Source organism: Aspergillus novofumigatus (genome assembly GCF_002847465.1).
Source record: "Aspergillus novofumigatus IBT 16806 chromosome Unknown P174scaffold_1, whole genome shotgun sequence".
Taxonomy (NCBI): domain Eukaryota; kingdom Fungi; phylum Ascomycota; class Eurotiomycetes; order Eurotiales; family Aspergillaceae; genus Aspergillus; species Aspergillus novofumigatus.
Genome location: NW_020194274.1, coordinates 2713580 through 2735910, shown reverse-complemented (window position 1 = coordinate 2735910; position 22331 = coordinate 2713580). Strand labels below are relative to the sequence as shown.

The 22331-nt window shown below is 51.6% G+C and overlaps 10 protein-coding genes across 10 annotated transcripts; 4 read left to right on the top strand and 6 right to left on the bottom strand.

Annotated features, from left to right (window-relative positions):
* Positions 1-210: 210 nt before the first annotated feature.
* On the bottom strand, positions 211-3692 carry pex1 (AAA family ATPase peroxin 1). Its single transcript, XM_024826243.1, has 2 exons — positions 3648-3692; positions 211-3586 (listed from the first exon to the last, which is right to left on the bottom strand). The coding sequence occupies exon 2, from the start codon at positions 3452-3454 to the stop codon at positions 341-343; it is 3114 nt and encodes a 1037-aa protein (XP_024687422.1). The 5' UTR covers positions 3455-3586; positions 3648-3692; the 3' UTR covers positions 211-340.
* An 808-nt stretch (positions 3693-4500) lies between these two features.
* On the top strand, positions 4501-7446 carry P174DRAFT_437254 (DNA replication licensing factor MCM7). The gene is made up of 5 exons (XM_024826242.1): positions 4501-4938; positions 4992-5122; positions 5172-6549; positions 6576-7088; positions 7152-7446. The coding sequence occupies exons 1-5, from the start codon at positions 4618-4620 to the stop codon at positions 7224-7226; spliced, it is 2418 nt and encodes an 805-aa protein (XP_024687421.1). The 5' UTR covers positions 4501-4617; the 3' UTR covers positions 7227-7446.
* A 137-nt stretch (positions 7447-7583) lies between these two features.
* P174DRAFT_437253 (putative adhesin) lies at positions 7584-8488 on the bottom strand. The gene has a single exon (XM_024826241.1). The coding sequence runs from the start codon at positions 8041-8043 to the stop codon at positions 7687-7689; it is 357 nt and encodes a 118-aa protein (XP_024687420.1). The 5' UTR covers positions 8044-8488; the 3' UTR covers positions 7584-7686.
* A 514-nt stretch (positions 8489-9002) lies between these two features.
* P174DRAFT_437251 (ATP-dependent (S)-NAD(P)H-hydrate dehydratase) lies at positions 9003-10711 on the bottom strand. The gene is made up of 6 exons (XM_024826240.1): positions 10537-10711; positions 10429-10468; positions 10325-10371; positions 10255-10265; positions 10165-10197; positions 9003-10105 (listed from the first exon to the last, which is right to left on the bottom strand). The coding sequence occupies exons 1-6, from the start codon at positions 10625-10627 to the stop codon at positions 9224-9226; spliced, it is 1104 nt and encodes a 367-aa protein (XP_024687419.1). The 5' UTR covers positions 10628-10711; the 3' UTR covers positions 9003-9223.
* Positions 10712-10816: 105 nt separating this feature from the next.
* On the bottom strand, positions 10817-12553 carry P174DRAFT_500420 (uncharacterized protein). Its single transcript, XM_024830970.1, has 2 exons — positions 12309-12553; positions 10817-12259 (listed from the first exon to the last, which is right to left on the bottom strand). Exons 1-2 carry the CDS (start codon positions 12312-12314, stop codon positions 11252-11254), a joined length of 1014 nt encoding a protein of 337 aa, XP_024687418.1. The 5' UTR covers positions 12315-12553; the 3' UTR covers positions 10817-11251.
* Positions 12554-12716: 163 nt separating this feature from the next.
* Positions 12717-13712, top strand: aspf8 (ribosomal protein P2). The gene is made up of 4 exons (XM_024821635.1): positions 12717-12741; positions 12793-12871; positions 12959-13124; positions 13196-13712. Exons 3-4 carry the CDS (start codon positions 12966-12968, stop codon positions 13367-13369), a joined length of 333 nt encoding a protein of 110 aa, XP_024687417.1. The 5' UTR covers positions 12717-12741; positions 12793-12871; positions 12959-12965; the 3' UTR covers positions 13370-13712.
* Positions 13713-14024: 312 nt separating this feature from the next.
* P174DRAFT_437249 (uncharacterized protein) lies at positions 14025-14705 on the top strand. Its single transcript, XM_024826239.1, has 3 exons — positions 14025-14054; positions 14131-14149; positions 14368-14705. The coding sequence occupies exons 1-3, from the start codon at positions 14037-14039 to the stop codon at positions 14574-14576; spliced, it is 246 nt and encodes an 81-aa protein (XP_024687416.1). The 5' UTR covers positions 14025-14036; the 3' UTR covers positions 14577-14705.
* Positions 14599-15032, top strand: P174DRAFT_456465 (40S ribosomal protein uS19; the record flags this gene model as incomplete). Its single annotated transcript, XM_024829436.1, has 2 exons — positions 14599-14906; positions 14963-15032. 2 exons carry the CDS (start codon positions 14599-14601, stop codon positions 15030-15032), a joined length of 378 nt encoding a protein of 125 aa, XP_024687415.1.
* Positions 15033-15439: 407 nt separating this feature from the next.
* Positions 15440-17598, bottom strand: P174DRAFT_399802 (S-adenosylmethionine-dependent methyltransferase). The gene is made up of 3 exons (XM_024823885.1): positions 16975-17598; positions 16612-16911; positions 15440-16536 (listed from the first exon to the last, which is right to left on the bottom strand). The coding sequence occupies exons 1-3, from the start codon at positions 17377-17379 to the stop codon at positions 15607-15609; spliced, it is 1635 nt and encodes a 544-aa protein (XP_024687414.1). The 5' UTR covers positions 17380-17598; the 3' UTR covers positions 15440-15606.
* A 104-nt stretch (positions 17599-17702) lies between these two features.
* On the bottom strand, positions 17703-22298 carry P174DRAFT_399801 (carbamoyl-phosphate synthase (glutamine-hydrolyzing) CPA2). The gene is made up of 3 exons (XM_024823884.1): positions 21524-22298; positions 18259-21314; positions 17703-18194 (listed from the first exon to the last, which is right to left on the bottom strand). The coding sequence occupies exons 1-3, from the start codon at positions 21885-21887 to the stop codon at positions 18087-18089; spliced, it is 3528 nt and encodes a 1175-aa protein (XP_024687413.1). The 5' UTR covers positions 21888-22298; the 3' UTR covers positions 17703-18086.
* Between the last annotated feature and the right edge of the window lie 33 nt (positions 22299-22331).

Sequence of the window (22331 nt, the reverse complement as noted above, 5' to 3'; positions counted from 1 at the left end):
CTCAATCAAAGAGAAGCTACCAGTTTTTTTTTATTCTTACAGACCTCATTTGGAGGTGTTGAGTTTTCTGTACCTTTCTATGTGTGTGGAAAAGGTCCTGGGTTCGAGATGGGGCCGAGTACTTTTTTTTTTTTTTTTCGCTTTGTTTTTCTCTTATGTCTTTGGGCTTGACCGATCTCTGGGGAACTGTACGGAGTATGTCAAAGAATTCCATGTCTCATCGTAACACATCGCTCTCTAGCTATGCATGTACTCCGGAGTATACTGCTGAAACATAGCAATGTAGTTCTAATACATGATCTTGAAATTGTAAAAGAGAAAAGAAAAGATATGCACCCATCTACATCAGGCTCGTCCGCCCACCGATCTCCCGACCTGCTTCACCATTCGGCATTTCGCCATTACGTCCCTCCACGAACTCACGATAGATTGCTTGCAATCGCCTGCGTTCATGCTCGCTGAGTGAGCAGCGTGTGGTGGAAAGGGATCGTTCCATGTGTTCCCATCGGACCACGATCTCCTCGCGCGGCGCTTCTTCAGAAGCAGCGCCATTTGTAGTCGGTGCAGCACCATTCGTGCCCTGTTCGATCTGGCGTTGACGACGTCGAGCGTTCTTAATGGCTTCGATTTTGGCAGCGACGACGGCTGGTGGAGGTAGAGAGACATCGCCAGCTCTTTGTTCCGACGTAGAGTACAGGAACTGGATGAATGACTTGCTGCTGGTGCTCGATGTAGGCTTGGAACTGTTCTTTGTTGTTGATTTGTCGGTTGTACCAGAATGGTCGCCAAGTGCATCGTGGACAGCTTCTAGGTGGGCATTATACACGACGGCTTGCAGATCAGCTCCGGAGAAGCCCTCGGTTCTTGCAGCTATTTCGTCCATACGAGCAACAACCTCGGCGTCCATCACAAGCTTTGTACTCACAGCTCGAATGATATCGACCCGTTCCGACTGACTTGGCATGTCGCAGAGCAGAGACTTGTCCAATCGTCCGGGCCGGAGCAACGCAGGGTCAATCAGGTCAGGCCGAGAGGTGGCAGCGAGAACATACACGCCTGAAAGACCTTCTGCACCGTCCATCTGTGTGAGAAGCTGGTTGACAACACGATCCGTGACGCCGGTAGAGTCGTGGCCACGCTTGGGAGCAATACTATCGAATTCATCAAAGAAGAGAATGCACGGTCGGGCGGCCTGGGCTCGTTCAAACAGATCACGCACACTCTTTTCACTCGCACCGATGTACTTGTTCAAGATTTCGGGACCCTTGACGCTAATGAAGTTCAGGCCACATTCGCCTGCTATCGCACTAGCCAGAAGGGTCTTCCCGCATCCCGGAAAGCCGTACAGGAGCAAGCCAGAACGCAAACGCAGAGGACATTGCGCAAAGATAGGCGCATACTTGGTCGGGTACTGCAACGTCTCCAGCAGCATTTTCCGGGTTTCGTGCAGACCGCCAATAGCTGAGAATGTTGTGGTAGAGGAGGTGAGCGTGACATTGCGCAGAGACGCCGGCGTGAACCCTTTAATGGCGTTCTCAAAGTCCTCAGCGCCGAGAGTGACTGCTTTGGATGCGGCCTGAGAGTCTTGAACGGACCGTATAAGAGCCTCATTCCGCGCCCGAGCGACAAGCAAGACCAGATCGCCGGGCATGTATCCATCTGTCTTCCCAGCCAGATCGAGAAAATCGATGTCTCGTGCGAGAACGAAGCCATCTCCTCCAGCGGAGCTCGGACGGCTTCCAGGATTCGAAGGATCTAACCAGGAGTCTTGAGTGGACGCGCTCGCCGTTCGCGCATGTCCATTGGTAAGGCTGGTGGAGGCTCGATCATGGCTCGTCAGCTTCTCAAGCACTTTGCGCCGTCCTTCCTTGTCAGGCGCTCTCAGGTGGATGATCTCTCGGACCACATGGCCCCCGATGATGACGTTGTTCAACGACTCTTTCGATTGGGCGGTCGCTAACAGCACCACAGAAGAGTTCATTGAGCAGTATTCTCGCACCATCGAACAGATTACCTCGCTATTTTGACGGCTGCGGCCATTGTCTCCTCCTACCTGCAGCTCAGTTTCCACTGGGCATAGCTTATCAAGGTCGTCCAGAATCACAACGGACTGGCCGCCAAGACGAGCACACCAAGAAGCAGACATGAACAGGCGATTGAGGGTCTCCTTGATATTCGAGATTCGAGTTTCATCAGTGACAAGTTTTCGACAAGAGAAATATTTCACGTTGAACAAGTGGTCTTTTCGCAGACGATGCGCCAGCAAATGCGTCAGTGCTGTCTTTCCTGACCCGAGACCGCCCGTCACCAAGACAGAAGATGATTTGGTCAAGTTGTCAAGGGACTGAGAAATAACCTGGTCGATGCCAACCATCTCCGGAATACCGCTGGGAAGCGGCTCCTCGGTGGGTAAGGACAATTGGCCTTGTTCAGCAGGCCTAGGAATCTCAGCTTGCACCTCCAGCGATAGTTTCGCTTCGGACCCCAAAACCCATCCGAGCGTCTGTTTTGGGCCATCAGGACTGCTCTTCAAGGGAGGATCAAATCGGACAATAGCGCCATCGAAGGCGGACACCGTTGGACTTTCGAATCTTGGTAAAATCATCCCGTCGGTTAAAGGGCCAGACAACAGCCCTTTATCCGTCCCGGTGCTACCATAAATCACTTTGATACGCTCAAGCAGCGCATCTTTGGCTGCTGCGGTGTCTGCTCCAAATTTGAGCCCGTCCTTTTTCTTAGTAGAATCAAACATGAAAGGGTAGATTTTAAGCATCGTGAAAATAGACCGTTGCAACTGCGGAGGAGCTGCTTCGACACGTATAACGCCTCCAACCATACCTTCAGCGCCCAGCGCGGAGCATAGCGTGGTAGACATGGCGATATGCTGACTATCTGGCGAGTCCACCCAGGGCGCTAACCTAGCCACCAGTTTTGTCGCCGGCGCCCCTGCTTCGCTTGCCTTCTGCTCAGCTTGGTTCATTTGTTGTTGGGGATCCGGTGGTGCCTTCAATCCCGCAGGTTGGACGACAGTAATACAGACCCAGCTGGCCCCACGAAGCTCACTTGTTGCAAGCATGTCGGGGTCGACCCAGACGCGGAAGCCCTCATTGATATCATCCTCGAATTCCCCATCGAAGTAAGGCTCGACCAAGCGGCGGTCCACCCCTCGAAAAAAGAGAGCGCCTCTACTTGTCGAGTCACGGCCGCTCTTGGGTCGCACTGTGCTTCCACTGCTTCTCCCACCGACACTTTTCCTGCTGCTGCCGTTCACGCTTCGGCTATCGCCCCTTGGACCTCTGGAGGCAGATTTAGGCCGCACCTTTGGCGCAACAATAACTTCTGCGTCAGGTGCTATTTTCGCAAATGGTGATGTATTAGATGGTGCGGGAGTAAGCGAGGTAATGACGATGTTAGCGGTGGATGTCGGGGAAAGGTGCAGCGCAAGGGGATGCATGTGCTCTGACTGTGCCGAGCTGTACGTAGGATTAGGGAGAGCGCGGATTTGCGACAGGAGATTGAGTTCCAGGAAATTCGCATGAAGCTCAATAACTAAAGGCAACGCGTTGTCAGCGGACGCGATCATTCAGTCTCACATGGTGGCTAACGCATACTCTCCCAATCTTCCGGAGTTAATGGCTCGATATTAATGGTGTGAGCGACTGGCGGATCAAGGTGAATATATATCCCAACCTGGACGCGCGTGAGAAACCCGTGGTAACCAGAATCTCCAAGAGGGGCTAACCTTCTGCCCTTCTGAGAGGCCCACAACTCTTCCGAACGTGGTATCTACCTCAACAGTAGATACGTCCAGCTCCCTCGTAGATGCACTACTAATTCCTTCCCGACCAACGACGGGTGCAAGCTTTCGCTTGCTCGGCATTCCCGTCCATCCTAGGTAACATGATCGCTGCGCCTGGTTGCTGTTTGCCCTCCCCGAAGCGGGACGATATTGTAGCTCAACTATGACATTTTGTGCAGCCTAGCAACAATATTAGATGCTTGTAAAGTCAAAATCAAGGGTTTCACGTGAAGGCGACGCACCGTGTTGGCATTGACCAGCAGTGAGACAAGCGACGGAGGCAAGTTCACTAGACAGTTCTTCAAAGGCACGAGTGCGACCTCCGCTGTGCTCGAGGGTTTTCTGGGCGCCATTCTCCGGCGCTGATATTCAGAACCCTGCTGTTAAATAAGATCAGGAGAGAAGTTTCGCGATGTCCGGAGGAAGAGAAACATCGACAACCGACAGATAGCATCCCCCGGACTTCAGTGACTCCGCAAATCAAATGCCCGCACCTGCTGTTCGCCGAGTCGGCCCGCCTGATGTATTTCGGACCGAGACATTTTCCGTTCCGCCCCACGTGCTATTTACACTAGCCCAATATGAGCCTAGTGCAATATGAGGAATGGAAACGCGTCTCTTTCGCGTCGCGACGTGTTTTGCGCCAAAAAGCTGCGGGCGCCAAAGATCCACTAATGAAGTACACTAAGGTACCAGCCAACCCTCACTTGAGTCCTTGATTTCTTCTTGCTCTGATCGGTGGAAATCTGATCCTGTCGCCAACTGCACTACTTTGCCAGGTCAAGCTCAATTGAATTGGCTTGCTCCATTGCCTCACGATGGCTCTCGTTCAGTACCCACCGCCAGTCGACTATGCGGCGCAATTGAACGCCTTCAAAGACTTTTTACAACATTTCAAAACATTTGAATCGGCTTCCGAAGCTGCTGCAACCGAGGCGATTGAAGATCTTCACATCGACGGAGATGCTACCAGCGATGAATATGACTTCATGGACGATGTGGAAAATGAGAACGGGCAACAAGGGACCAGCGCACGCCGCAGGCGTCGAGAACCGAAGCTCAAGTACATGCAGATCCTGCAGGACATAGCAGATCGGGAACGGTCAAACGTTCTGATTGAATTGGATGACTTGGCTACAGTAAGACTCCAGGACGTCCAGATTGCGAGGCAGTACCTAATCCTGTGTACTAGTTCGAGAAATCCCTGCCGGAGGACACAGATTTGAAGCTCGTCGAGTCCATACAACGGAATACTAAGCGTTACATCGATGTTTTCTCTGATGCGGTCGATGCTGTTATGCCGAAAGAGACGAAGGAAATCACGTATGTCGACCGGTCTATTCTTTGAAAGCTTCCATCTAACAGCCTATAGCTTCAAGGACGATGTTCTCGATGTCATCATGTCGCAACGTGAAAAGCGAAACGAGGCCATGGCGATGGCTGCGGAGGCCGATATGGATGCGGCTGCGGCTCCCTCGATGTTTCCTCCTGAGTTGACTCGCCGATACACCCTCAATTTCAAGCCTCTTACTCCATCTGGGTCGAGCAGCGACCGGGACTCGAAGGCCCTCGCAGTCCGTAATGTGCGAGCAGAACACCTGGGTAGTCTGATCACGGTTCGTGGTATCACAACTCGTGTCTCGGACGTCAAACCATCAGTCCAGATCAACGCCTATACTTGTGATCGGTGTGGATGCGAAGTGTTTCAGCCGGTTACCACAAAACAATTCCTTCCTATGACTGAGTGTTTGTCTGAAGAATGCAAGCAGAACAACTCGAAGGGACAATTGTTTCTTTCCACTCGTGCTTCGAAATTTGTTCCCTTCCAGGAGGTCAAGATCCAAGAAATGGCAGAGCAGGTTCCTGTTGGTCACATTCCACGAACATTAACCATTCACTGCCACGGAAGTCTGACACGACAGCTCAACCCTGGAGATGTTGTTGACGTTGCCGGCATCTTCCTTCCCACACCTTACACAGGGTTCAGGGCCATCCGTGCCGGTCTCTTAACCGACACATACTTGGAAGCTCAGCATATCACACATCACAAGAAGTCTTACAATGATCTGACGATGGACAGTCGAACGCTCCGGAAGATTGAACAGTATCAAAAGTCTGGAAATATGTACGAGTATCTGTCTCGTTCCATTGCTCCCGAGATATACGGCCATCTTGATGTGAAGAAAGCCTTACTTCTTCTGCTTATTGGAGGTGTGACAAAGGAGATGGGCGACGGCATGCACATTCGTGGTGACATCAATATCTGCCTGATGGGTGATCCTGGTGTTGCCAAATCGCAGTTGCTGAAATATATCACCAAGGTTGCTCCACGAGGCGTGTACACTACTGGACGAGGTAGCAGTGGTGTCGGTCTTACGGCTGCTGTTATGAGAGATCCTGTAACGGATGAGATGGTGCTGGAGGGAGGAGCCCTGGTTTTGGCGGACAATGGCATTTGCTGTATCGATGAATTCGACAAGATGGACGATACCGATCGAACGGCCATCCACGAAGTGATGGAACAGCAGACCATTTCCATTTCCAAGGCGGGTATCACAACAACCTTGAACGCTCGTACTTCCATACTGGCTGCAGCCAACCCTCTCTATGGACGCTACAACCCGCGGATCTCTCCAGTAGAGAACATCAACCTTCCCGCCGCATTGCTCTCGCGTTTCGACGTCATGTTCCTCATCCTAGACACTCCACAGCGGGAAGCCGATGAGGAACTGGCCAACCACGTTGCGTACGTCCACATGCACAACAAACACCCGAGATCGACGATGCTGGAGTTTTGTTCACGCCAAATGAAGTCCGTCAGTACATCGCTAAGGCGCGCACATATCGGCCTGTCGTGCCCTCGTCAGTTTCCGATTACATGGTCGGAGCTTACGTGAGAATGAGGAAACAGCAAAAGAGCGACGAAGCCAGCAAGAAGCAATTCTCTCATGTGACTCCGCGTACTTTGCTTGGTGTCGTTCGTCTCTCGCAAGCTCTTGCCCGCCTTCGCTTCAGCGAAGAGGTCATCAGGGAGGACGTCGATGAGGCTTTGCGCCTTATCGAGGTCAGCAAAGAATCACTGGCCAATGACGGTCAGTCCGGTGTGGACCAGAGCCCCAGCAGCAAGATCTACAACCTCATTCGCGGTATGCGGGAGAGCGGTGCTGCCGCTGTTGGGGACGGTGAAGAGGGTGAACTTAGCATGAGAAGGATCAGGGAACGCGTTCTTGCCAAGGGCTTCACAGAAGACCAGCTCACAATGGCGATCGACGAATACGAAGAGCTTAATGTACGTGTTGTCAGCTTTGAATACCCCCCCATGGCTCTTACTAATATCTTTGCTCCCTTGCAGGTTTGGCAAGTTGTTAACAATGGAACTCGCCTCATTTTCTTGGACCTCGGCGGTGATGAGGCAATGGACATATAATAGACCAGCGAACGATTGCAGTTTAGAGTGGCAAAAATAATCACTGAAGTCTGCTGCAACTCCTTGGTTTTAATCTCGATCACTGTTCGGTCGTTTTGGTAGGGCTTGGTTATTGTTCCTCATATGAGCAAGAGCATGGGATTACGCACGTTCGAAGGTAGATTTCGGAGACTGGTGTTATGGCGTATACTACATTATTTTAGGCTCCTGGGATAAGAACAATGCTTAATTGCTTCTGATTCACTAATGTAAGCCATATGACAAGGTTTATAGGCCAAGGATTAGACTAGAGCAGTATTCACATTGGTAAGGAGTGATATATACGAGTCTTCCATGACATTAGGTACAGAACAAGCAGATCTCATGAAGGAATGTTGTCGTAGAACACTCAACACTCAACACTCATTCCCAGCAAATAATCCAGTCTCAGCACAAGAAGCACGCCTCACGACAGTCCCCATCAAATAGCACACTTGTCTTGGATAGGAACCTCAGCGCACAGGTCAGGGCTTGCGCCGTAGGGGTTGTCACAGAGGGTGTTGCACTCGGTGCTCTCGGGGGTGAAGACCAGGAACTGGTAGTTGGGGACATTCAGACGGAACTGCTTGCTGACGTCGTGGTTGTCCTTCGAGGCCTTGTAGCCGGCGCGGCAGGCGCAATGGAAGCGGGTGCCTGTGTTGATGCAGGAGGTGGTAATGTCGCAGTGGTTCTGGCCGGAGAGCGGGTTGCAAGTTCCGCACTTTGGGGGGATGCTGGAGGAGAAGACGAGGGAGGCGGAGGCGAGGAGGAGGGAGGTGAGGATGGAGAGGTTCTTCATGTTGGTGGTTGTAGATGTGGGTTGGTTGAAAGGTACCTCAGATGGTGTTGAAGGATGTTTGGTAGGGTTGGAAGTGTGCTATGATGCTTGTTTTCTGGGAAAGATGCCTTGATGCTTGAGAAGAGATGGGGTTGTTGATCGAGTATCCTCACCCTCTTTATATACCTTTGCATCGTTCGGTAGGAGATCGAGTCTCCCATACATGGACACATACATGGACACCAACATGCAACTGCAAGTAAGGCCATCGATGGCCGTGAGACACTGCGCAGGTCATCCAGACGGCATCTTCTCTCCGACATCCACGTCATAAGATGGTGAAGGCGCAAAAGGTAACAAAGAGAGGTCACTGAGACATGTCTCTCAATCGCACAGCGGACAGGCTTAGGTGACTGCCGTCATAGCTTGGATCTTCCCGGCTGAAGCTGACTGGACCTGTGTCAAGTCATGGCTTCTTCGGATTGGTAGTAGCAATACGAGATCTGGAACATGGAGGTGAGTGGCCAATATTCCCCCGCAAATGCATCTGACGTACCGAGTCCAGCCCGGCAAATGAGACGCAGAGATACCCGTCAGAAACAGTCATCGAGTCCAAGGGAGCCTCATCCGAGATGGCCCTGTCAGCGTGTGTTGTCATCTGTGATTGGAAGTGTTCGGGCCATATTTAGCAGCAGAACGCCTTGTAGTCAATGTAGAATTGGATAGAACACATGACCACTAGAATATAAGAAATCTCTTGTTAGACTTCCAGCGGCACTTGGTGAGATGCGGTGGAAGGTACCTTAGAATAGCGGACAAAGATGTGCAGGCTTTCAGGCCGTCAATGATACTGGAACTTGGCGAATGGAAATCAACTATAGGCGAGATCAAGAGAAGAAACTCAGACACCTCATATGTCAGATCCAAGAGATGCATCGAGTAAGCGCATGAAGTAGAACTCTTCGATTGAAATCTACAGCGTTGGCTATTTATAGGAAGGAGAGTAGATTTATGTATCAATGTATCACGCTCAGTTCATTCGAGGTTCAACAACTGAAATCCGCCTTCGTGGCAAACTATCGGTCATTTGATCCCCCAAGGGATCTTCTCATCGCGAAGAAGAAAACTTGGGCCAGTTATCGGTTCCATGACCGGCGACACTTGCAGGTTGGATATGCACGAGTCCCAGATGGCGAACAGCCTACAGATGGGTCCTGGAAGCCTCTGGTTCCCCAATCAATTCCAGGAAGCTTTCATAAACTTCGTCGGTAAGATCGCTAGCCTGCAGGCTCCTACCTTTGGCATTGAACGCCCGTCGAGAACATTCCCGAGTGATGCCACTGCCTGCCCATGCAACCAGTAGTAGGGTTGTCGCCGGGGACATTCTCTTGTTCTCTGACTCAAGCTCAGCCAACACATCCTGCTTAGACTGCGCTTCTTTCGGGTTCTCCTGCTCGCCGGAGTCCCATAATTTGTTATGGTAAGCAGCCCTCCAAGCTAGCAGTGTACCAAGAGATCCTGTGAGTGTATCTCCTTGTCCTCCACTGCGCTTCAAGCCTCCTTTCAAGTCCGAGATCAGAGTAGTCACACCGTTTGAAATCACATCGTGCGGTCCTTTTTGGATAATTGTCACACCGCCTAAAGCCTGTGAAAGTTGCTCGCAAGCCTGCGATTCTTTGTTGGTCTTGTCGCCTTCATCAGTCTGGGCAATCTGCGCCTGACTGGGAACTTCAACGCCCAACGCCTTAGCCAATCGACTGAATTCGTTGACATTGGGTGTCAAGATACAGTCCTTGTAGCCTTTGACCAGGTCGGGATCCTCCGTCACGAGAAGCAGACCGTCAGCGTCTAGAACAAAGGGTATCGAGCGGGACCGCGCCTCTTTCATAACTTCGGTGACCACTTTGAGAGTCACTCCATCACGGCCTAGGCCCGGACCAATTACTAACGCATGCAGCCGAGATAGCATGGAAACAATAGGGCTGGCAAGTGCGGGAGCATCAATGCTACCAGGGTTGCTAACCGAGTCGGTGCTCGGAAGCAATGGATGTACCATCAGATTCGGGGAGTAGGACTTGATAACCTGGCAAGCTACGTCAGTCTGGACATTTAAGATTTACTACGACTTGAGTGGTTACAAACCGTAGCTGCAGATTTCTCACAGATGACATGGCTCTATACTTGGTTAGAAATCATCATACTGGAGCCGCAGCAAAAATTCGTTCAACTAACCATGTCACATCCTGCATCATAGTTAGTCAACCGATACCAAGTGGTCAGCTATACTACTTTGCTGACATACCTAATCGAGCTGATGCCATTGAAGAGAAGTATGGAGCTCCTGTGTAGCTGTATGATTATGAATAATTGCACTCAAACAGTTGCATAGGGAGCCATTCGACATACTCTAGAGAGCCTCCAATGACAGCCACGCGTCCATGTTGGCCTTTTCTCGTCAGTCAATGTTCTTCTAAGAGAAAGGATTCTGTGAATTCTTAACCCAATTGAGCATACCTTTGTGGAACTTCTCTAGCAGAGGAGGCACAATCTTGCGCACTTTTTTGAACAGGACCTTCGTGGAGGTCGATACATGTACCGGTTCCATGTTCGAGTCTGTTGCGAAATCCCAAGGAATGATCTATAGATGAATCCAAGGACGATGAACTCCTCTTTCGGGTGAGAAGGAGCTATGGACTATCTAAGTGATACTTTAATATGGAGGCAAGCCGGAATGGGGCCGGTGATGTCACCGCCTATCAAGTGGGGCAACCAGCAGCTCCAAACACCCAGTACAACGGTTGATAAATCGGTTTCATTCGGCCATGGACCACAGTAAATGTCATGTCTTATCTATCTAGCAGGGAACAGAAAAAGGGAGGATAAATATGTAAGAATGACGCCCGCTCTCTGCAAGTAAACCGCATAAACCAGGTAGATCGAACCAGCTAGTAAGAAATAGACGAGTAACCCACCTTCTATCGACACCCTGACGCTCGCTCGCTGATGCCAAGTAGAACACAAATATATTGAACGCCATGATAAAATCAAAAGTGACAAAAGAAGAGACTAGGCCAGGAGTGAGGGACTAGTGAATATGCACAAAGGAAACAATATGGTTCGTATGTATAATGTAGCCACGGGGTATTCCTCGCTGATGCTCCGTACGCATATGATTAGGAAATTTGCTTTTCAAAAGTAATGGATCGCCGAATGAAGGTAACGGCTGAGCTCAAGATCGACTCTTAGCAACCAATGCTGCGAGTTTCTTCCGTCGTTCAAGCTTTTCCTGCTTGGCTGCAAGCTCAGCGCGCAATTCCTCCTCGTCCTCTTTCCTTGCAGCTGCTAATGCAGCAGCTTCTTCCTCCGCTACATCATCGTAGCCAGCTTCCATGTCGGATGATGCGGAGTAGTAGTCATCGTAATCGTCCCCTTCGTCTTCTTCATCTGTTGCCAGATACTCATTCATTCTAGCGCGCTTACTAGCCCGAGACTGTGCTTTCGGTTCTTGTGAGCTGCGTCGACTTGGCAAGCCGGCTGTTCCCCGGTACTCCAGCTGCGTTGGGGTCTGCAACGGTCTTGCTGTGCCCTTGTAGGTTAATTCCTCGTGTTCCCGTTTTCTGGAAAGTTTCCCATCACCAGACTTGATTCCGGTTGCTCCGCCAGAAACAGTGCCGGGCTTCTTGGCCAGCCGTGAATCTTTCTCTTTTGTCTGTGCCTCCATTGCTCGTCTTTTGCGTTCCGCTTTGCTGAGCTTCTCCTTGGCTACCGGTTGATGTTTGAACATGCCCACTTGAGTTGGAGCTTTCGTCTGTAGTTCCTTCGCTTTCATCATGAGATCAGCATACGATCCTTTAGGAGGGGGCTTCGAGGAGATCTGAGGCGGTTTCTGAGTAGCGGTTGCAGTATTTCCGTTCGTAGACTTGATGGAAGACGAAGTGGCGACGGGGCGAGACTTTGAAGCAATAGAAGCATTAGGAGGTTTGTTTGCCGTTGGCTTGGTCGATGCTTCAGAGTCAGGCTTCTGGGGTCGACGCAACTGATCCTCTGCTTTCCTTTTCACCCCCGCAGCAACATTCCCCTGCCCTGTAGCATTGCTACCATGTCCATTGGTAGGCTTGTGTGCTTGAGATCTAACATTTGAGGACGACACGGGTGGCGCGGGCGTCCGAACTGGACGGGGAGGAGCGATGGGAGCTGGTCTACCCGTCTCAATAGACGAGAGAACGGAGTCAAGAAACTGTCAAGTGTTAGACATGTCAGATACTACAACGTGGAAGAAGACTGACACTCATGGTGACCGCTGAGGTACACGGACGAGCTTCAGCAGCTGAGTCTCTGGATAACGAGATAGGAGCACTGATAAGGGTAGGTTCACCGTCGGTGGTTAGTTTGACGGGTTAACCTCATGACTTCATGAGCTGCGAGATTGAGAAAAAGAAGAGGGCTCAAGGAATGAATGTGCGTAATTTACCCCCCTGTTGCCGATGCAAGACCTAGCACATAGTGATGGCGTCTGAACGAGACAGCAAAGGAAGAGCCGTAACGTTGCTGCCAGACGCCATCCTGTTCTTCTAGAAGCAGCTAGTCACGTGGACGTCTCAGTCACTTGGGAAGTTTAATTGGATACATATGCGCCACAGACCCTCGCTTAGCTTAAAGGATTCTGATTGCACTAGCCACACCCACCAGCCGCACCGCACTTTTCTCGATATTTTGATGGTTCAATTCTCTAATTCTTACTTTCTCTAACCACTTCGCTAAATCTCCCAGCGAACTCGACGTCTCAGTCTCCGCCCAACTTGCGGTTAAATCGATTGATTCTCGTGTTCGATATATCTCGATAACATCAGTACGTGCTCTCGGCCTGGTAGATATTCTATCGGCATTACAATTGTCGCATCTCAACCCGTGCTCTAACAGCGGATTTCCGTCGCAGATTCAAAATGAAGCACCTCGCCGCTTACCTCCTCCTCGCCCTTGCTGGCAACACCTCCCCCTCCGCTGAGGATGTCAAGGCCGTCCTCTCTTCCGTTGGCATTGACGCCGATGAGGAGCGCCTGAACAAGCTCATTGCTGAGCTCGAGGGCAAGGACCTCCAGGAGGTTAGTACACACCGCTCGAAGATTACAGGCCGAGAATCTTGGACTGTCGCTGACATCGCACTCTACAACAGCTCATTGCTGAGGGTTCCGCCAAGCTCGCTTCCGTTCCCTCCGGTGGTGCTGCCGCCGCTGCTCCTGCCGCTGGCGGTGCCGCTGCCGGTGGTGCTGCTGCTCCTGCCGCTGAGGAGAAGGAGGAGGAGAAGGAGGAGTCCGATGAGGACATGGGCTTCGGTCTCTTCGACTAAGCGCGTTCATATATACAAGCGCAGCAAAAATCATGAGATTTGGTGGGGGAACAGAAATCTGGCGGTTATTTTCAGTATGGGGAGTAAACTCGCCCATTGGTGCCGATCAGTCTGTATGCCTTCAGGCTTTTCGGATGCAGTTACGAGCATGCATATAAGAGCTGGAAAGAGCTTTTAGGCCAATACAGATTATGTGACCCTCTACTAATTCACGTTCATGTTCGACGTAGACTTGTCCATGTAAGCTCAAGATATCGAAGCGTATAAGTACGTGTGAGTGTAGCGGGAGAAAAATAATTGAACGCGAGTCACAATATCCTATTGTCTAAAAGCGCAACCTCGCAACAAAATTCTCGAATATCAACGTGTTAATCATGCATCTCGAGTCCAATAAGCAAGTCTGAATGTTATCATGTAATGATCTAGATGCCTGAAAAACCAGGCCGAGAGCGGAGACTGATGGGAACCCAATCAGTACTAGTGGCTTAGGGTTTGACCTAGTGCGGTCGCTTAGACGAGCCCTCCAGCCCACCTCGCAACCTGAAGCGTAGGCACAAGACTAGCCCCGACGAAGGTCCTTCAGCGACAAGACACGACACGACAACCATATTCCCTTCGCTTTTCGAGTAACGTTCGGAAAGCGACCTTGAGAGGAACATTCGCAAAGATGGCTGACACCGAATACGTGAGTGATAGTCCAGGATATAAATGGTTTTTGGTACTTGGTTCAAGGGAAGCTAATGTGAAATCTTTGCTTGCAGAACGCCGAGGAGGCTGCCGGTACGTTGTCGCAGGACACCCTTTCTTCCAATCCCTATCCTACTACAGAAGAGCGCGGAGTGTTGTGGGCTGTGTCGTGATGGAATACTGCGAAAAATTGATGAATCGAGATGGACTTGGTGCATAAGAGCGACAGGAGGGATACGGCTACGGACAACACGGACAACCACACACCAGGGTTAGGATAGACACGCTGACAGACGCTTTTCGCCGAACAGAGATCAAGAAGAGAAGACAATTCCGCAAGTTCACCTACCGCGGAATTGACCTCGACCAGTATGTCCAGCAATCTCCCATCCAAGGACCCCTGTCACCGGCCAACTATCCGACTCCGAACGAGCGAGGCCATCAATTGTACCATCTTTGCATGGGTCATCCTTGTCGGAGTCTGGAGTTGAGATACAGGGACAGATTGGAGAACCCATGAACGAACCGTTTTCTGACATGGAATGTGCTACAGGCTCCTCGACCTCTCCTCCGAACAGCTCCGCGATGTCGTGCACGCCCGCGCCCGCCGCAGGTTCAACCGTGGTCTTAAGCGCAAGCCCATGGGCCTGATCAAGAAGCTCCGCAAGGCCAAGCAGGAGGCCAAGCCCAACGAGAAGCCCGACCTCGTCAAGACCCACCTGCGTGACATGATCATTGTCCCCGAGATGATCGGCAGCGTCATCGGTATCTACTCCGGAAAGGAGTTCAACCAGATTGAGGTCAAGCCCGAGATGGTTGGCCACTACCTTGGTGAATTCTCCATTACATAGTATGTTCCCTTGCGTCCCCCTTGCGATATTTTACACAATTCTAACAACCATACAGCAAGCCCGTCAAGCACGGTCGTCCCGGTATCGGTGCCACCCACTCTTCTCGTTTCATTCCCCTCAAGTAAAGAAGAAAAGCTTTCTGGAGTGTTGCGTGGAGGATCGGGCGTACGGATGTGCTGGGAGAACAAAAAAGGGATGGATACCATTTGCGTCCATTGGGATTCATCAAACTTGTATGTCAAGTGCGGGTCAGCTGTTTGCATCTCAATATAAAGATCTTGTCGCCATGAAACACGAACGAACCAAAGACCAAGCGGGATCGTCAATCTTATGATGATGAAGTTTTGCCCCTCCGTTCTGCGTCGGCGCAGGCGGGAGACTTTCACCTGTTCCTTTCACTGAGGATAGTTAGGAATGGAAGTATAATTTACGAAGTCGAATTCATACGTCTGTATCTGTAGGTACGCCGTTACCAGTTTTGTAGACATTCGCATAGTAGTTTACTGCAGTACCTGGTAATTGTTATTGATTTGTCCAACTGGCCTACTTCCCTTTTGCTATTGTCTTAACGATTTTGAGGGAATATAAAGGATCCTCAAGCATCTATTTATTTCACCTTCGACTGTAGAGCTTGGGACGGATCCTGACCCAAAACGCACAGCACTACTAGATTCATCGCAAGCCATCGGTTTTCATGAATCAAGCCTTCTCCTTCTCCAATGCCTCATTAATGATTTCATCAAGCTCGCTCCACGCTCTCCGCATGGAATGGATCAACTCGCCAGGACTCCGTCTCAAGCCATGGTTATACATCTGCACCGGCCCCTCGGCGAACGCCCTCCTGATTATTTTCTTCAGCGTCGGCACAGCAGAACTCATTTCGAGTTCATTCATGAGATAGAAGAGAACAGACTGCCAGATAGCCGCGCACACGGCAGATGAATCCTTCTTCCCGCGTAACGCCGGCACCCCCTGCATCATCAGCTCATTGGCGAGCATCGCAAATACCCACGCATGCATCTGCCGAGTCGGATGCCCCGGTTCAGGATACACAACGGGATCAACAAGCCGGAAGCGGACCGCAGCGTGCACGAATGCCTCGTAGGGTTCGTCCTCTGAAAGAAGACAGGTGATCAGCTCGTCTCGCAGGGCGACCATCGGCTGCCGGGTAATCGGCCACGCAGCGGTCCTGTGTAGGGCCTTCATGGCTCGTTTGATCTCATCGGCGGCCTCTGATGGGCTCAACCGTGAACTACCGACCCGGTTTAACACATTCATTGCGGCGCTCTCGGCGTCTTCCGGGACAGAGACGTCGTGCGGTTGCCCGAGGAAGCGGTCTTCGCGTGTGCTTGTGCCTTTTCCGCACTTGGGACATCGGCATTTGAAGTAGTATCGCTCCGAGAGCTCGTTCTGGCGGGTTTTGTACGGGTTTGTGGCGTCGATGTACGATACGAGTATCTCTTCGCCTTTTTGGATTGGGCGAAGAGCTTTCACGTAGAGGGCGTCGCCGTCTGAGCCGACGACGGAATTGTAGTCGCAGCTGTGGTTGATTAGAGCCGCGTATGGGTGCAGGTAGAATCCCAGACGATCAGCCAAGGGACTGTGGAAGTTGTACGAATTTAATTCCAGCTTTGAAACGTAGTCAAGTCAGCTCGTCAGAACACTGCTACAGAAAAAGAGAGAGAAAGGCGCAGCTTAACTCACCTTGGCACCGTAGTGACATATCATTTCTTCATCCATAGCGCATCCAGAGTACTTCTTCACGGCCTTCGCCGTCAGAGATATCCGCTGCCACTGTTCCCAGTTCTGCGCTTGGATCTCGTCCATATGACTCTCCAGTTTGCGGAAGAGCTCCAGCTCCTCCTTTGGATATTTGCCGCGCTCACTACGCAGGACCATCCGGAGAATAGCCCTGGCATTGCTGGGAAGTACTCTGGGCATCAACTCCTTGAAAATCCGACATTCGAACGAGTGAGCGAACTTCCAGTCTTTCGCTTGGCAGGTCTACGTCGTCCAGTTAGTGAGACGCGAGCTCAGCAGGAAGATAGGTGGTAGGTTTCAGCTAACCTTATTACAATACTTCACAACCCGACACCCCGTACAAGCCTTCAACTCGACGTTGGCATCTCTGTTGTAATGATGCTGCCCAAGGCATCCGGAGCAGGTATCCTGCAACCGCTCAGTATCCAAGACTGCCACGAACGGCCTCTGGATGAGCATGACGGTCCCTCCGACCGGGATATCCGTCCCAGAAAAAATCCCTGTCCCGGCGCCCGGCGACGGGGCAGGATAGCCTCTGGTGTAGACTGGAGGAATAGGGTTCTGGAATCCCCCGTCCGTGATGTTCTCATTGTCCTGGTTGGGATCCGTGCTGGTGATGGTTTGGTCGAGTAGACGCGCGAGAATATCCTCGTTTAGGATGTCTTCAGGGACTTTGCCGCTGCTCCGCTGTAAGTCCGTTATAGATGCCATTTCTAGGTCGTCTGATGTTCATGACAAGTTGTGGATAGCTCCAGTTACTCAGACTTTACTCCGTTGATTTTGAGATCAAGAGGCCATTATGATAGTAGGTCATATGATTTGGCGAGAACTCTAGCTTTGGTAGGCTACTCCGTAGACCATTTCAATCGAGGATCCTTTCTCAGCATCCAATTTTTGAGGTTTCTATTCGGTGATGCTCTGAAAATGTGTGCCGACCTTGTAGATTGTGAGAAACAGGGCAAATATCAGCAAAACAGAATCAACCGGAACCGGTATCACGTGTTCTCATTGGTGCTGAAGTGTTGGTATTGAGTGAGATAGCCGAAATACTTAGAGAATACATACCATACATCTTGAATCATCACTTACAGGCTGATCAAGCTAGGTAACGAATGAAAGTAAAATACAAATCAGATTCTTTTCGCTCAAGCACATGGCCTGCCTACTCAAAAACCATGTAAATATAACAAAGCCGAAGAAAGAGAATATGGAACACCGCAGCATGGCCATGATCCTCATACCAAGTCCAGACCAAGACCACAAATTCTATCAACACGAAGCCGGATCCTCTACGCCAAACAGGACGGGCTTTTTGTTTGCCTGAAAAGAGAACATAAGCCAAACCGATTAGATCTATGAATAGAACATGACTTTTTCCCCTTTTTTCATAGTTTTGATGAGATCGTCGATATTCGGATTTACATCAGCCTGTGGCCAGTGAACTCTGACCAGCTGCGGACCTCAGGGGGGATGCCGTCGGGACGGGGCAGTTTAGCGTTCATGGCCTGAGCGAAGAGAAGAGCGGTCTGGTATAAATGATTAGTAAACGTGACCCGCGTACATGGTTAAAGGAAATGGACTGCTACATACCTTGGTCTCCATGAAGAGAGGAACACCGAAGTCGACCGCGTTACGTCTCATAACATAGTCCTCGTCCAGGAGGGTCTTGCCACGGGTCTTGGCAAGGTTGAAGCAACCGCGAATGTCATACTTCTGGAACACCTCACGGAGGGCTCTCTTGTCCTCCTTGGGGAACTCGATCACCTGCACGGAGACCTTGTCCTTGGTAGCGGACTGGAGGTGAGCCTGGACCTCAGGGCTAGCAGCGAAGAACTTGTAGCCGAGAGGGTTGAGGTAGTCAACAATCTGAGCCAAAGCAGGGTTGTTGATGTCACCGCCGAGCAGGATACCCTCGCCGGGCTCGGGCACGCGGAAGTTCATAGTGGACTGGAGAGAAGCCCAGTAGGCCTCAACCAGATCCTTGCCGAAGCAAGCAATCTCACCGGTACTGGCCATCTCGACACCGAGGAAAGGATCGGCACCGGCAAGACGAGTCCAGCTGAACTGGGGCACCTTGGTAGCGAGGTAGTCACGCTTCTCGGTCATGAGATCGACGGGCTCGGGGACATCGCGGCCAACAAGAGCCTTAGTAGCAACGTCGATGAAGTTGGTTCCCAGGACCTTGCTGACGAAGGGGAAGGAACGAGAGGCACGAAGGTTGCACTCGATGACCTTCAGCTGGGGCTCAGCACCTTCCTGATCGGCCTTGATGATCTGCATGTTGAAGGGACCGGTGATGTTCCAGGCCTTGGCGACCTTCTCAGCGATCTCCTTGACACGGCCCATGACCTTCTCGTCCAGAGAAGCAGGAGGCAGGACCAGAGTAGCATCACCAGAGTGCACACCAGCGGGCTCAACGTGCTCACTGACGGCGTGCAGCAGGAGCTTGCCGTTGTTGGCAACAGCATCGATATCGATTTCCTGAGCGCCCTCAATAAACTTGGTGATGACGACGGGGTGGTCGGGAGAGACAGCACTGGCGTTGAGGAGCTTCTCCTTGAGTTCGTCACCGCTGTAGATGACGCTCATGGCAGCACCAGACAAGACGTAACTGGGGCGGACCAAGACGGGGTAACCGACAGACTCGGCGAAGCGCTCAGCCTCGGCAACCGACGTGAGCTCCTTCCAAGCAGGCTGATCAACACCGATGCTGTCCAGGATCTGAGAGAACTTGTGTCTGTCCTCAGCCTTGTCAATGTCCTGAGGATCGGTACCAAGAACGTGGGCACCGCCAGTCTCCTGCAAGCGGAGGGCGATGTTCTGGGGCAGCTGACCACCGACGGACACGACAACACCGCTGGCGCTCTCGAGCTCGTAGATATCCATGACACGCTCGTAGCTGAGTTCCTCAAAGTAGAGCTTGTCAGCAGTGTCGAAGTCAGTGGAGTATGTCTCGGGGTTGTAGTTGATCATGACAGTCTTCTTGCCCATGTTCCTCAGGGAGAGGGTGGCGTTGACCGCACACCAATCGAACTCGACAGAGCTTCCAATACGGTAGACACCGCTTCCGAGAATGATGATACCGTGGTCATCGAAGGTGACATCGTGGGACGTAGCGTTGTATGTGGTGTAGAGGTAGTTGGTATCAGCAGGGAACTCAGCGGCCAGAGTATCGATCTTCTTGACCCAGGGTCTGATGCCGAAGCTCTTTCGGCGAGCGCGGACATCGTCTTCCGTGGAACCGACGAGGAGAGCGATCTGCTTATCAGAGAAACCAAGCTTCTTGGCCTTCAGCATCATCTCCTTCTGGATGCCAAACAGGCTGCCGATCTCCTTGAGTTCATTGTTGCAATCAACAATGTTCTGGAGCTTGTAGAGGAACCACTTGTCGATCTTGGTCAGCTCGTGGACCTTGTCAACGGAATAGTTCTCGTGAAGCATAGCCTGACCAACGGCCAACCAGCGGCGGTCTGTGGGGTTCTTCAAAACCTCATCCAGGTTCTCAAACTTGTCACCCTGGAAACCGATGAAGCGAGGATCAACCTGGCGGATGGCCTTCTGGAACGACTCCTCAAAGGTACGACCGATGGCCATAACCTCACCGACAGACTTCATGGCACTGCCAATGTCGCGCTTGACGTGCTGGAACTTGCTCAGATCCCACCGGGGAATCTTGGTGACAATGTAATCCAGACTAGGCTCGAAGTTGGCGGTAGTGGTCTTGGTGACGGCATTGGGAAGCTCAGGAAGAGTGTGGCCCAGACCGATCTTCGCAGCAGTGTAGGCAAGAGGGTAACCAGTAGCCTTGGAGGCCAGAGCAGACGAACGAGAGAGACGGGCATTGACCTCAATGACACGGTAGTCAAGTCCATCAGGCTGCAGAGCGTACTGCACGTTACACTCACCAACGACACCCAGGTGGCGGACGATCTTGATGGCCGCGGTACGGAGCATGTGGTACTCTTCGTCAGAAAGGGTCTGACTGGGAGCAACGACGATACTGTCGCCGGTATGGATACCCAGAGGGTCGAAGTTCTCCATGTTGCAGACAGTGATACAGTTGTTAGCGGCATCACGGACGACTTCGTACTCGACCTCCTTCCAGCCCTTGAGGGACTTCTCGACCAGGATCTGGGGAGCAAGAGTCAGGGAACGAGAAGCCAAATTCTTCAGCTCCTCAGGGTTCTCAGCGAAACCGGAGCCCAGACCTCCGAGAGCGTAAGCCGAACGGACAATGATAGGGTAGCCAACTGTTTCAGCGGCCTTCAGAGCCTCGTCAACAGTGTTGACGGCGATGGACTCAGCAATGGGGATGTTGATCTCCTTCAGAGCCTGGGCGAACAGGTCACGGTCCTCACTAGTCTCGAGGGTCTTGACGCTTGTTCCGAGAACTCTGACACCGTAGCGCTCAAAGATGCCCATGCGATTCATCTGCACACCAAGGTTCAGGGCGGTCTGACCACCGAACGAAAGGAAAATGCCGTCGGGGCGTTCTCGCTCAATGACGTGAGTCACATATTCGGGGGTAACGGGGAGATAGTACACTTCATCGGCGAGTTTGTGATCGGTTTGGATAGTCGCGATGTTGGGGTTGATCAAGACCGACTTAACACCGGCTTCCTTGAGAGCCTTGAGAGCCTGAGAGCCTGTAATTTGAAGAATGCAATGTTAGTCACCTGAATTCTCATTGCTAAACAGCTTTGCTGGCCCTTTTGTTTCTTCCTCTTTCCTTCCGGTCCATGATGGCATTTCCTTTGCAGCGGAATGCACATCGACGCTGCTTTTGGAAGCCACGCGCAGAAATACGAGCCAAGTTGCAATGCGAGCCAAGTGAATTGCGAGTCGCGTGACCTACCAGAATAGTCGAACTCTCCAGCCTGTCCAATAGCCAAACCACCACTACCGATGACAAGGACCTTCTTGACATCAACCAGATTGCTACCGGGCTTGACAACTCCGCTGGCGAGGTAGCTGTCGGCAGAGGGCGGATTGTTTGCCTGCGAGGCCAAGCGACGAAGGGCACTGGAGAAGGAACGGAGCTGCTGGGATCGCAATGGCGAGGCAACCTTTTGCTGCAATCGCAGACTCAACGCCGTCGACCGGGCCGTAGTCTGAGCGGAGAAGGGGCGCAAAACGAAAGCGGAACGACGGGTTTCAGTCAGACATCGCTGACGCAGAAGGGAGGACGTAGCCTGCCCGCAACGAGCGGCGAGGACCATTGCGCACTGCGCTAAGGGAAAGATAATAGATATAGAAGACTATTTAGTGCAATAAGCGAGTCAATTGACCACCAAGGCGATGACTCTTATTCTGTAATCCCTACTCTCCCGCTTTCTGTCACACACCCAATAGACAGGGGAGGACTAAAGAGGAATAGGAAGAAGTGATGGCCTTGGGCCTGACGTACAGGAAGCAATCTGGGAGGAATTGGAGAAACAAGGAGAAGAGAGGAGAGAACAGAATACGGAGGGAGATAAATGGATGACTCGTAGAGGAGTAGGGTAGGTATGAGTCAATGCGGTTTTCTGGAGACGGACAGAGAATCGGAATCGGTCCCAGAGGATTGACCAGAATCTCCCGCCAAAAAAGGTACAAATACCAGAGTATTTCCTGGGACTAATGATAAGAGCTCCGGTGTGCGGAGGCCTTTTTTTTCACTTTTT